General features: G+C 34.8%; 1 protein-coding gene across 1 annotated transcript; it reads left to right on the top strand.

Annotated features, from left to right (window-relative positions):
• The first annotated feature begins 11,608 nt into the window (after positions 1-11,608).
• Positions 11,609-13,474, top strand: LOC149732500 (transmembrane protein 222-like). The gene is made up of 4 exons (XM_089882874.1): positions 11,609-11,875; positions 12,326-12,530; positions 12,831-12,961; positions 13,278-13,474. Exons 1-4 carry the CDS (start codon positions 11,784-11,786, stop codon positions 13,354-13,356), a joined length of 507 nt encoding a protein of 168 aa, XP_089739000.1. The 5' UTR covers positions 11,609-11,783; the 3' UTR covers positions 13,357-13,474.
• Positions 13,475-13,519: the final 45 nt, after the last annotated feature.

Consider the following 13,519-nt stretch of genomic DNA (forward strand, 5'->3'; position numbering starts at 1 on the left):
TCCTCAAATAGGCACTTCCATAGTACTGTCCCAACTGCTTCCTACTACGTAGCGTACATATGCCGATGGCTTAACTATAGCATTGGGGCGTTGTCAGCCACACACCACAGTGCGCGTGTAGATTTATCCGCAAGCACTCGTATCACTTCTGTTGATTCAACGTGGCAGTCTTAATATAAGAGGTACGTTGTTTAATACCTTGCGCGCCTATACGGGTGGCAAATGGTGACTATTCTAATAGTTTCCAAAGCTATAATAACCACTATACACAATGATATAATCAGCATTTGGAACAACGTTCTAACTCGCATTGAAATTCAACCAACCTTAAACAGGTATACCTAACACCTTGAAACACTGAAGGGAACTGTTACAGTTTAAAACTACTTTACCGTGAACTATGCATATTATCAACACAGAAAAAGGAAACTACTGGTTTTATTCTACCGTAAAATCTATCTCATACTCCTACCAACTATGAGTCATATATACACGGTAACCTAAATTTCAATCGCCACGTCTGCTATACATAAGACAGAGTATTATCTAACACGGCTCTGTTTCTTGCTCGTGTACTAATACCGAGTTCTTTATACGACTTCGATCGGGCATCTGCCGACTACGCTACACGGTCACGTGATTTTTAAACGAGAGAGAGCCAAGAGGAGAGAGAGAACTCGCGTGAGAAATCCATTCATAATGGATGGGAACCACTACGAGCTTTTACCGGCGTTTTCACGCTTCGTAATCAGGCAAGTGTCCGGTTTGAATCCTTGAGGGCAACGTCTTGGCGGTCACTTAAACTGTACATGTATTTAAGGGATCGAATATTCAGTGCTTTTATGCACACGTTTTTACCAATTAGAACAAAAATGTGCTATCTAAATTAAAACGGCTTTACGAAAGTAATATATCTGCTTAGTGTAGCGACCACACTTTTTTAAACAAAAAAGTTAACCATATGTCGTACCTATTTGCAAGTATAACGACCGCAGATATAACGCTATTTCCCGTATTTAGGTTTTCTGCATATACTTATATTCACATCACATTATTGAGAAAAATTGTAGTTGTTTATCATAAAAACTCTGTCTATTTCTTAATGCCACTAATAAGACCTTCGTAGAATTATTTAAGTTTTAAACGAACCGAAAAAGCGTTATGTTAAATAGACAACCACATCTAAGGCACCTATAACCGCATATCCCTTCCGCCTTTAAGGGTTAGGTATTGATGTTCGTGGTTCAAATCCCACTGGGCCGAGATTTCTGCCTCTGCGGGTGTATTCTTAGTGCGCATGTAACTTTTATTAGGTTGGTACCATGGGACATATGTGTAACAGGAGTTTATCTCTAGTAAGATGGTAGACTGAATGCCTCTCTGCTAGTATAAACTATATAGTACTGTAGGGCAAGACAAGACAGCCTTAGCACATACAAGAAGCATTGATAGTTATAGGCGCATTTTCATATAACAAATTAGGTTTTAATGTTTGTTGATAGTGCAGAGCAGAAAGTCCCTGCCCACCCTGCCACCTCAGGTTTGATATCTATTGCGCGAAAATTGAAAACCGCTAATTCAAAGCAGCCAAAGTAAAACGAATTAAGTGGGGTTCGGATATGGGTTAGGGTCTTGGAGACATTAGTTAAATGAGCTACATATTATTTACTTTCAAGTTTACGGCTTTAAATTAGCATAGACCACCCGCAATTTATTGGCTGCTGTATTTTACAACAAACATTTGCATAACATTTATTTATATTTTTGTAAACCATAGCAAATTTCGTATGATAGAAATAACGAATCAGCAAAATGACAGTAGGTAAAATGCACTATGGATAAAAGATTTGTGTAAGTGCGTCAGGTAAAAAGTGTGTCTGTAAAACCCAACATACGCGTCACATGGTTCATATGTATTACATACAAATCGATTAATCGACGTTTTACAAATGTCTTAAATACGAGTGTAAGGTAATAAACCGCGCCGCTTTTAAAGCGATCCATCGAACTTTAAAGCTGTGTTATGCGTTAGCGTCTACTAGCGGTACAAAATGCACGGAAGTCGGGTTAGAGAAACGGCATTTTGGGTTCGAATAAATCTTTTGAATGAGTAAAATTATATTTTGGATGAGTAAAATAAGTCAATCTGAATAAAGACAAGTAACACGACTGAGTAGCTCTGATTTTACATAGTAAACTTTACAATTTGGCGTCAGACTAGTCAAGAAACAAATACAACTGCTGCCACTATTTATTTAAAAAAAACTAAACACTTTTACTGATTTACCAAAGTCAAAAATCTCTTTGTTCTGTTTTGAATTCAGATTCTCTTGCACTAGATTGAAGTTACTACAGTTCAGTGCTTACTCTTTTCTTTCCGAAGTACTTGCCTTTACAAACACATATCAAACGCAGCTAAAAATGTGTTTTACATAAAAGCAAAATTTTTCACAGCAGCAATTTTTGCAACCAGTTGTACACGCCCACCTAAACCGTTTATGACCAATAAGGATATTTGTATTTTCATTATTTCGTCGCAATAACGTTTCAATGACGTATTTTACTTTATTGCCCCGCCCATTTTTTCTTTCAACGTATTTATACATATTTTTTTTAATATATGTATAATTTTAATATATGTATATATATTTAAGCACCCCCCATAGCAGGCCGTGGTATTTCAAATAAGCCGTAATTTAAACTAAAACTAATGTTCAATACGGTGTATTGTATATAAATATATGTCTTACTTTGGTGGACTGCGTGCTGAGCACATGGGTATGCCTATAAGTCATATACATGCTTTACATTATTAAACATGGCTTGCGAGCAAATGGGTGCCATTTTTGTATGAAAATGGGTGTCTGAGACGACGAACTAAACTGTAGATATATATAGTAGGGTGGGGGAAGATAGGACACATTTTAACACATAATATCTAAATGTCCTGATCGTGTTTTAAACAATTAACAACGGTTCATGAGAGTCGTGAGGATACGGTTTTATAAATTTTTTTGTTGTTTTATGTTTACTATCAAATGGGGCGAGAAAAATGAACAATAAGGTGTCCTATCTTTCCCCACCCTACTATATCTATACAGTATCTCTGGTAGGCCATGCTGAGATATATTATAATTAATCTGAAGAGCTGTATGAGTTCGTAGTCTCTCGTACAACGTTCACCACTAATGGAACTTCATTTTTTTTCGGTCAAACTGAAAATGAACCTTTTAATGTTCTTTGTTTACTACCAAAAGAGACGAGAAATTAGAGTACAAGGTGTCCCATCTTTCCCACCCTACTGTATGTTGTTGTTTTTATCTCGGATAAATGAAATGTAAGTACATTTAGAGCCACTATGACTCTGCATACAATAGATTGTGGTAGTGTATTTGATCTATTTTTAATTAAGATATCAGCCCCTCTTTAGTTTTAAAGAAGAATGAAATATTGGAAAAGTCCTATATCTTGGTGCGATTTATTTACCCCTATGTAATAGTATATGTTTTCTATGTCGTGGGATATTGAGCAAATATTACGGTTAATGCTTTAACGCTCAGGCTGGAAGCTTTCCGAAAATCCCCTTAGTATGACGTAGTTAGATATTTCTATGAGGTCGTCGAGCGTGTCGATGTTATTGCGCAATTTTATTTAACTGTTTAGTATTATTTAAAATTTTGAGGTAGGCCTGGAGCATATTTGTTGTTTCGTGTTATTTTAAAGTTTGAGGTAGGCCTGGAGCATATTTGTTGTTTCGTGTTATTTTAAAGTTTGAGGTAGGCCTGGAGCATATTTGTTGTTTCGTGTTATTTTAAAGTTGGAAGTAGGCCTGGAGCATATTTGTTGTTTAGTGTTATTTAAAAGTTGGAAGTAGGCCTGGAGCATATTTGGTGTTTCGTGTTATTAAATTGTTTCGTGTTATTTTAAAGTTGGAGGTAGGCCTGGAGCATATTTGTTGTTTAGTGTTATTTTAAAGTTGGAAGTAGGCCTGGAGCATATTTGTTGTTTAGTGTTATTTAAAAGTTGGAAGTAGGCCTGGAGCATATTTGTTGTTTCGTGTTATTTTAAAGTTGGAAGTAGGCCTGGAGCATATTTGTTGTTTCGTGTTATTAAATTGTTTCGTGTTATTTTAAAGTTGGAGGTAGGCCTGGAGCATATTTGTTGTTTAGTGTTATTTTAAAGTTGGAAGTAGGCCTGGAGCATATTTGTTGTTTCGTGTTATTTCAAAGTTGGAAGTAGGCCTGGAGCATCTTTGTTGTTTCGTGTTATTAAATTGTTTCGTGTTATTTTAAAGTTGGAGGTAGGCCTGGAGCATATTTGTTGTTTCGTGTTATTTTAAAGTTGGAAGTAGGCCTGGAGCATATTTGTTGTTTCGTGTTATTAAATTGTTTAGTGTTATTTTAAAGTTGGAGGTAGGCCTGGAGCATATTTGTTGTTTAGTGTTATTTTAAAGTTGGAAGTAGGCCTGGAGCATATTTGTTGTTTCGTGTTATTTCAAAGTTGGAAGTAGGCCTGGAGCATATCTGTTGTTTCGTGTTATTAAATTGTTTCGTGTTATTTTAAAGTTGGAGGTAGGCCTGGAGCATATTTGTTGTTTCGTGTTATTTTAAAGTTGGAAGTAGGCCTGGAGCATATTTGTTGTTTCGTGTTATTTTAAAGTTGGAAGTAGGCCTGGAGCATATTTGTTGTTTCGTGTTATTTTAAAGTTGGAAGTAGGCCTGGAGCATATTTGTTGTTTCGTGTTATTAAATTGTTTCGTGTTATTTTAAAGTTGGAGGTAGGCCTGGAGCATATTTGTTGTTTCGTGTTATTTCAAAGTTGGAAGTAGGCCTGGAGCATATTTGTTGTTTCGTGTTATTAAATTGTTTCGTGTTATTTTAAAGTTGGAGGTAGGCCTGGAGCATATTTGTTGTTTAGTGTTATTTTAAAGTTGGAAGTAGGCCTGGAGCATATTTGTTGTTTCGTGTTATTTCAAAGTTGGAAGTAGGCCTGGAGCATATTTGTTGTTTCGTGTTATTAAATTGTTTCGTGTTATTTTAAAGTTGGAGGTAGGCCTGGAGCATATTTGTTGTTTAGTGTTATTTTAAAGTTGGAAGTAGGCCTGGAGCATATTTGTTGTTTCGTGTTATTTCAAAGTTGGAAGTAGGCCTGGAGCATCTTTGTTGTTTCGTGTTATTAAATTGTTTCGTGTTATTTTAAAGTTGGAGGTAGGCCTGGAGCATATTTGTTGTTTCGTGTTATTAAATTGTTTAGTGTTATTTTAAAGTTGGAGGTAGGCCTGGAGCATATTTGTTGTTTAGTGTTATTTTAAAGTTGGAAGTAGGCCTGGAGCATATTTGTTGTTTCGTGTTATTAAATTGTTTAGTGTTATTTTAAAGTTGGAGGTAGGCCTGGAGCATATTTGTTGTTTCGTGTTATTTCAAAGTTTGAGGTAGGCCTGGAGCATATTTGTTGTTTCGTGTTATTTTAAAGTTGGAAGTAGGCCTGGAGCATATTTGTTGTTTCGTGTTATTAAATTGTTTAGTGTTATTTTAAAGTTGGAAGTAGGCCTGGAGCATATTTGTTGTTTAGTGTGATTTTAAAGTTGGAAGTAGGCCTGGAGCATATTTGTTGTTTCGTGTTATTTTAAAGTTGGAGGTAGGCCTGGAGCATATTTGTTGTTTCATGTGATTTTAAAGTTGGATGTATGCCTGAAGCATATTTGTTGTTTCGTGTTATTTATTTGTTTAGTGTTATTTTAAAGTTTAAGGTAGGCCTTGAGCATATTTCTTGTTTATATAAGAGTTTAATGTTTTGTATGCAATATTTCCAATCTAGAACACAAGTTATGTTTTGAATGCAATATTCTCATCCTAATGGTAGGTAAGTGAACTTGTCCTTGTATTGAGTAAAATCAGATGGTAAATGTAAATGGCAAATGCAATACCACAGCTCGAAAGTGGTTTCATGCAATAGGCACTGGCGTAAAGTTACGGGGTTGCAGGATTGCCTGGCAACCCTTTGATTTTCTTCATACTAATAATGCGTAAGGAATTACGTTCAACCAAACGAAGACGCTATTATTACTGCAAACAAACTTCGTTTACGTTCGTTAAAATATGTCAATACCGATGCGTCATTCACGACACAAATGCGTTCAACTGGTATTTAAACTCCTGTTTGCTAAATAATTCACGTGTGAATCGCTATTATGAAGTCAATAATCAACGTGTGAATTGCTATTATGAAGTCAATAATCAACGTGTGAATTGCTATTATGTCGTAATCAATTGCCAGGTTCAAACAACCGCTATTATGATGCAATGAATCCACATGTAAATCCCTACTAATTCGTAATAAATATGCTGCTTGGCTGAGGAAAACATTGTATATAAATATAAAGCAGTGTTGGAAACGATTTAGGCAGTTTATTTCCGCGATATTTCGTTCTAGAAACCTACTATTTCCGATGGACGGATCTTCGTTTGTAAGATAACCGCACACCCGTGTGGGCTTGACGAAAGGCGCATGCGACATAGCAACTGTGACGTTACTGGCGCAGCAATCGGATTTGACCGTTTCTCATTACACGGACTCGCCGAACCCGCGTAATTTTAATTTGTCTCATTCATCCCTAAGTATTTCTGAATACGTTTACGTTTGTATGAGCGTTTAAAAAGCACATATTTAAACGGTTGCAAACCGAAAACAAAGGGTTGCAAAGACTTCCTTTTTTTCTGGTTTTTGCAACCCTAACGTTTAGTAAAACTTTACGCCTATGGCAATAGGCATGAGCAATATACAATCTGTTAAGATGATTGCTTCTAAATTTTGGATCAGGTAATGTCCTATATATTATGATGTTATTGATAAATGTTATGTGTGCTGACCGAATGCCTCAATTAGGTTGTTACGTTACAGGTATGGCCGTATGGGTGCTTTCCATACCTGTACATAACTACCGATATCGATGTGTTCAATTCAACTTATTTCACATATTTCACAATATCAGTAAAGTGGTATCTAGTATGCTGCTGGCGTCGTGGCTTAGTGGTTTAGGCGCCTGCATTGCAACCAAAGTGTGCCCGATAGCCAGGCAAGTAGATTATTGTAGATAAGATTCAAAACATAGATTATTGTTGCTACCGCAGGCCAATGGAAGTGGTGAATTAAAACTTTTGGTTTGATTTACGGCTACGCATACATTAAGCCACTGGCGTCGATTTATATGGTGCAGGGTATGCAGGCCTACCCTGAGAAAAAAATATTGGAAGTACAGCACACAAATATATTAGTCATACAACCTATGCACTATGTAGTCTCTATTTTCTCAGAAACCTCAAATTTCCTTTTTTTTCTTTTATAGTTTTACTTCACTACTTCCTTTTAAACATAAGCTTACCCGCAAATAACATTTATTGGACTAAAAAAAAGCCCATAAATTTAATAACCTATATAAACCACAAGAAGTAACCAGAGCATTACACTTGATTTACTTAAATTATAAATTTATGGTTTTAACTAAATTATAAAGACTTTTGAAAATCTAAATGACATCTTAACTTTATCTAAAGTAAATTCAGCAATAATCATAAAAATGACCTAATTAAACAGCCTTAACTTAAAACATAAATTACATTATCAGAAAATGTGGGCAAAGCTGTAAAATGTCTGATTTTGATACTTAATTACCTTTAAAATCAATTAAATCATTAATTAAAATAATTTAATTTACATTTTAAAATTAATTTTATCACAAAGTTAGTATTGGTTGGGGTAGAAAAAAACGGGTAACACTAAAAGAGGGAAAAGGGGGATAATGGTGGAAAAGAAAAAGAGAGAAAAAGGGAAAAGGAAAACAGTTGAAAAGAGGGAAAACAGGAAAAAGAGGGAAGACTCCTTTTCCCTGTTTCCCTCTTTTCTTTATTTTTCATCTTTTCCCTTGTTAGTATTAATTTTCTGCTGTTCCCTTTTTCTAATTTCAAAGTTAAGTAAATAAAATCAAATTTAAAAAATATCGTTTTTTTACTAAGCAGCATTTCCCTGTTTTCCCTCTTTTCCTTTTCCCCTTTTTTAGAAATGCAAGTTTACCCTTTTCCCCTCTTTTCCCTATTTCCCCTTGTAGTGTCCATTTCCCTCTTTTCCCTCTTTTCCCTTTTCCCTCTTTTAGTGTTACCCAGAAAAAATAAAAACAGAAAAAAACACAGTTGTTTTTTATTACAAATACCTGCATTCATGATAAATTTATCACGAAAGGCCTTTTCACAAAAGTTTAACAAGCCCTATAAAAAGTTTTCAATTTTTTGTTTAATTTAGTAATTTGTGTTTTACCGAAAAAGAATTATCATTTAGAATTAAAGTTAGTATAAAAAATATGCCACATAATTGTTTTTACCCAGAAAAGTTGTTTGCAATAAATTGTCTTTTTTTAGCGGGCTAGGAGGTTTGTCCTTTCTTACCCCAAGTACCCCATTGTGTTTTATTAAGCCACTTTACTATAAACTAAAAAAAAATTATTGAGTTAAACCCCATTATAGCACACAACACAACCAATTGAACACATAAAATGGGTAGTACAATAACTAGTAACCCTTCGTTAACCTACATTTTTCTTTGTGATCCCTGGCAGCAGCAGCAGTCTCTGTATGTATGCATTGGCATTAATACAACAAAATAAATAAGTTGAATTGAACACATCGATATCGGTAGTTATGTACAGGTATGGAAAGCACCCATACGGCCATACCTGTAACGTAACAACCTAATTGAGGCATTCGGTCAGCACACATAACATTTATCAATAACATCATAATATATAGGACATTACCTGATTCAAAATTTAGAAGCAATCATCTTAACAGATTGTATATTGCTCATGCCTATTGCCATAGGCGTAAAGTTTTACTAAACGTTAGGGTTGCAAAAACCAGAAAAAAAGGAAGTTTTTGCAACCCTTTGTTTTCGGTTTGCAACCGTTTAAATATGTGCTTTTTAAACGCTCATACAAACGTAAACGTATTCAGAAATACTTAGGGATGAGACAAATTAAAATTTCAGCGAGTCTGTGTAATGAGAAACGGTCAAATCCGATTGTCCCACCAGTGACGTCACAGTTGCTATGTCGCATGCGCCTTTCGTCAAGCCCACATGAGTGTGCGGTTATCTTACAAACGAAGACCCGTCTATCGGAAATAGTAGGTTTCTAGAACGAAATATCGCGGAAATAAACTGCCTAAATGGTTTCCAACACTGCTTTATATTTATATACAATGTTTTCCTCAGCCAAGCAGCATATTTATTACGAATTAGTAGGGATTTACATGTGGATTCATTGAGTCATAATAGCGATTGTTTGATCTGGCAATTGATTACGACTTATTAGAAATTCACACGTTGATTATTGACTTCATAATAGCGATTCACACGTGAATTATTTAGCAAACAGGAGTTTAAATACCAGTTGAACCCATTTGTGTCGTGAATGACGCATCGGTATTGATATATTTTAACGAACGTAAACGAAGTTTCTTCGCAGTAATAATGCCGTCTTCGTTTGGTCGAACGTAATTCCTTACGCATTATTAGTATGGAGAAAATCAAAGGGTTGCCAGGCAATCCTGCAACCCCGTAACTTTACGCCAGTGCCTATTGCATGAAACCACTTCCGAGCTGTGGTATTGCATTTGCCATTTACATTTACCATCTAATTTTACTCAATACAAGGACAAGTTCACTTACCTACCATTAGGATGAGAATATTGCATTCAAAACATAACTTGTGTTCTAGATTGGAAATATTGCATACAAAACATTAAACTCTTATATAAACAAGAAATATGCTCAAGGCCTACCATAAACTTTAAAATAACACTAAATAAATGAATAACACGAAAAAACAAATATGCTCCAGGCCTACCTCCAACTTTAAAATACCACTAAACAACAAACATGCTCCAGGCTTACCTCCAACTTTAAAATAACACTAAACAACAAATATGCTCCAGGCCTACTTCCAACTTTAAAATAACACTAAACAATTTAATAACACGAAACAACAAATATGCTCCAGGCCTACCTCAAACTTTAAAATAACACTAATCAATTAAACAACACGAAACAACAAATATGCTCCAGGCCTACTTCCAACTTTGAAATAACACTAAACAATTTAATAACACGAAACAACAAATATGCTCCAGGCCTACTTCCAACTTTAAAATAACACTAAACAACAAATATGCTCCAGGCCTACCTCCAACTTTAAAATAACACTAAACAACAAATATGCTCCAGGCCTACCTCCAACTTTAAAATAACACTAAACAATTTAATAACACGAAACAAAAAATATGCTCCAGGCCTACTTCCAACTTTAAAATAACACTAAACAATTTAATAACACTAAACAAAAAATATGCTCCAGGCCTACCTCCAACTTTAAAATAACACTAAACAACAAATATGCTCCAGGCCTACCTCCAACTTTAAAATAACACTAAACAATTTAATAACACGAAACAAAAAATATGCTCCAGGCCTACTTCCAACTTTAAAATAACACTAAACAATTTAATAACACTAAACAACAAATATGCTCCAGGCCTACTTCCAACTTTAAAATAACACTAAACAATTTAATAACACTAAACAACAAATATGCTCCAGGCCTACTTCCAACTTTAAAATAACACTAAACAACAGATATGCTCCAGGCCTACTTCCAACTTTAAAATAACACGAAACAACAAATATGCTCCAGGCCTACCTCCAACTTTAAAATAACACTAAAGAATTTAATAACACGAAACAACAAATATGCTCCAGGCCTACCTCAAACTTTAAAATAACACGAAACAACAAATATGCTCCAGGCCTACTTCCAACTTTGAAATAACACTAAACAATTTAATAACACGAAACAACAAATATGCTCCGGCCTACTTCCAACTTTAAAATAACACTAAACAACAAATATGCTCCAGGCCTACCTCCAACTTTAAAATAACACTAAACAATTTAATAACACGAAACAACAAATATGCTCCAGGCCTACTTCCAACTTTAAAATAACACGAAACAACAAATATGCTCCAGGCCTACTTCCAACTTTAAAATAACACGAAACAACAAATATGCTCCAGGCCTACCTCAAACTTTTAAATAACACGAAACAACAAATATGCTCCAGGCCTACCTCCAACTTTAAAATAACACTAAACATTTTAATAACACGAAACAACAAATATGCTCCAGGCCTACCTCCAACTTTAAAATAACACTAAACAATTTAATAACACGAAACAACAAATATGCTCCAGGCCTACCTCAAACTTTTAAATAACACGAAACAACAAATATGCTCCAGGCCTACTTCCAACTTTAAAATAACACGAAACAACAAATATGCTCCAGGCCTACCTCAAACTTTTTAAATAACACGAAACAACAAATATGCTCCAGGCCTACCTCAAACTTTTAAATAACACTAAACAGTTAAATAAAATTGCACAATAACATCGACACGCTCGACGACCTCATAGAAATATCTAACTACGTCATACTAAGGGGATTTTCGGAAAGCTTCCAGCCTGAGCGTTAAAGCATTAACCAAATATTACGTAGTTTTTGCAGAATCCAAAAGTTATTTTGATAAAGCGTAGCTACTATTTTAATAATTTAGTGCGTTTAACAAATTTAACCTAACAAAAACTGACACATTATTTGTACAACAAAATACTAGACCAATTTTGTCTTAAATGGCGTAGCGGTTTCTGCATACAGAACAAACCGAACACCAATCGCAAATGCTGGAAGATATGCCCTTAAACAAAGACGTACGACCGGAAATTTCCAGATTTCCTTTCTGCATAGTATGGACACCAATCCCACTACTAACGTAAGAATAAAATAACTGTTTTTTCGGTCATATACTGAAGTTTTCGAGGCAATCAATTGTAAACATCTAGCTCAAACACACTTAAATTTGAGGTTTATGTTTTGTAGAACATATAACACCGTCGGTTATCCAAAATGAATTCAACAGAAACGCTATATTAGATAAATACCTTACCTTTACATTATGGTATCATCAACTTAAGTAAAACTATACATGCTAAATAACCTACAAGTAACTTCCTATGAATAAAACATTTCTTGTTTAAAATGTAATGGTAAGATATATTTCTGGATTTTAACAAAGATTTTGTTGTGCTATTGTATTGTGTACTATGTACTGTAACGTCTTTTGGGGTAATTGGGCCAAATCTTGCCCAAAAACTCCTATATAGAATAGCAGCTTCTTACATTTACAAAAACATTATATTCACACAGTTTTATTATATTACAGATGGTTTATTCCAATCATTGGTCACATGGGGATTGGGACCAGCAGTGGGGTTATCCGTGATTTTGCTGGGCCCTATTTCGTGTCTGAAGATTCCATGGGTTTCGGGCAACCAACAAAGTATTGGAAACTTTCTGCAGATAAAGTTCGTTTCTCTTCATGGGACCAAGCAGTTCATGAAGCATCGGAAGAATATAAACAAAGAATGGTACCTGATTTTTTTTGTTATTTACCATTTCAGGTTCATATTCTGCTTCTTTCCGCCAACCCTATAGTGGCAGGTCTACACTAGATTTTTACTGTATTAATCAGTTAACATTACAGTCAATAAATTATATTGGTTTTATAGGATTGTGTTTTTAACTATCCTTACCTACCTTGCATTTTACAATGCTTAGGGCCCTTAATATTCACACCTGAACTGTATTCTGTGATGTAATTTGGGCAGCCATTTGTATGTGTCTATCTCTTGCATGATTTTCATTTAAAACTTCATTTTTAAACTCAGCACAATCTATGCTGTGACAACTGCCATTCCCATGTCGCATATGCGTTAAACCTAATGCAATATGACGATTCCTCTGCATGGAATATGGTCAAACTCTGGTTTCTTATGCTTGTGTATGGGAAGTATGTAAGGTAGGTATTATAGCTATATCGTGCGTTTTCTATATTGATTCTGTATATCATTACAAACACATATATAATGCCTGTTTGTAGGTTGATTCTTAATGTTTTATACTGGTACAATAAATATGGCCAAGCAAATACATATATTTATTACAAAGCAGTTTTTATAATATAGGCTATATTATATTTCTTGTATAAAACTTTGTATACTGTTAAAAATAATTTGTACATGTGAATTACAATATCTTATTTGCTGACATGAACTATCCTGTTATGACTGTCACCTCAACATGCGATTAATCAAATCTGATTTATTTATTTACAGTTTTACAGGATTCCTAAAAACCTGGCTTCCATTCTGTATATTTGCTTCCATCATTATAGTGATAGCAGTACTGCTGTGAGACACTACCAGATGATATTTACCCTAGCCAATGCACTACCATATCAAACTGCAGTAATTGCTCCAGAGTTCCTTATAACAACTAGAATCCTTTTAACTGGAAAGTGCTTTGTAATTTCTTGATCAAAACAAAAAACCCATTGTTTTTTGATATGTACAAAATT

Source organism: Ciona robusta, chromosome 8 (genome assembly GCF_009617815.1).
Source record: "Ciona robusta chromosome 8, ASM961781v2".
Classification (NCBI taxonomy): Eukaryota; Metazoa; Chordata; class Ascidiacea; order Phlebobranchia; family Cionidae; genus Ciona; species Ciona robusta.

What these genes read in the sequence shown, in the direction of transcription:
- LOC149732500 (XM_089882874.1), top strand. Translation starts at nt 11,784, where the DNA reads ATGCTGGAAGATATGCCCTTAAACAAAGACGTACGACCGGAAATTTCC. An exon ending in ACACCAATCCCACTACTAAC is followed by an intron (nt 11,876 to 12,325) that starts GTAAGAATAAAA and finishes ATTATATTACAG; the next exon opens with ATGGTTTATTCCAATCATTG. An exon ending in GTGTATGGGAAGTATGTAAG is followed by an intron (nt 12,962 to 13,277) that starts GTAGGTATTATA and finishes ATTTATTTACAG; the next exon opens with TTTTACAGGATTCCTAAAAA.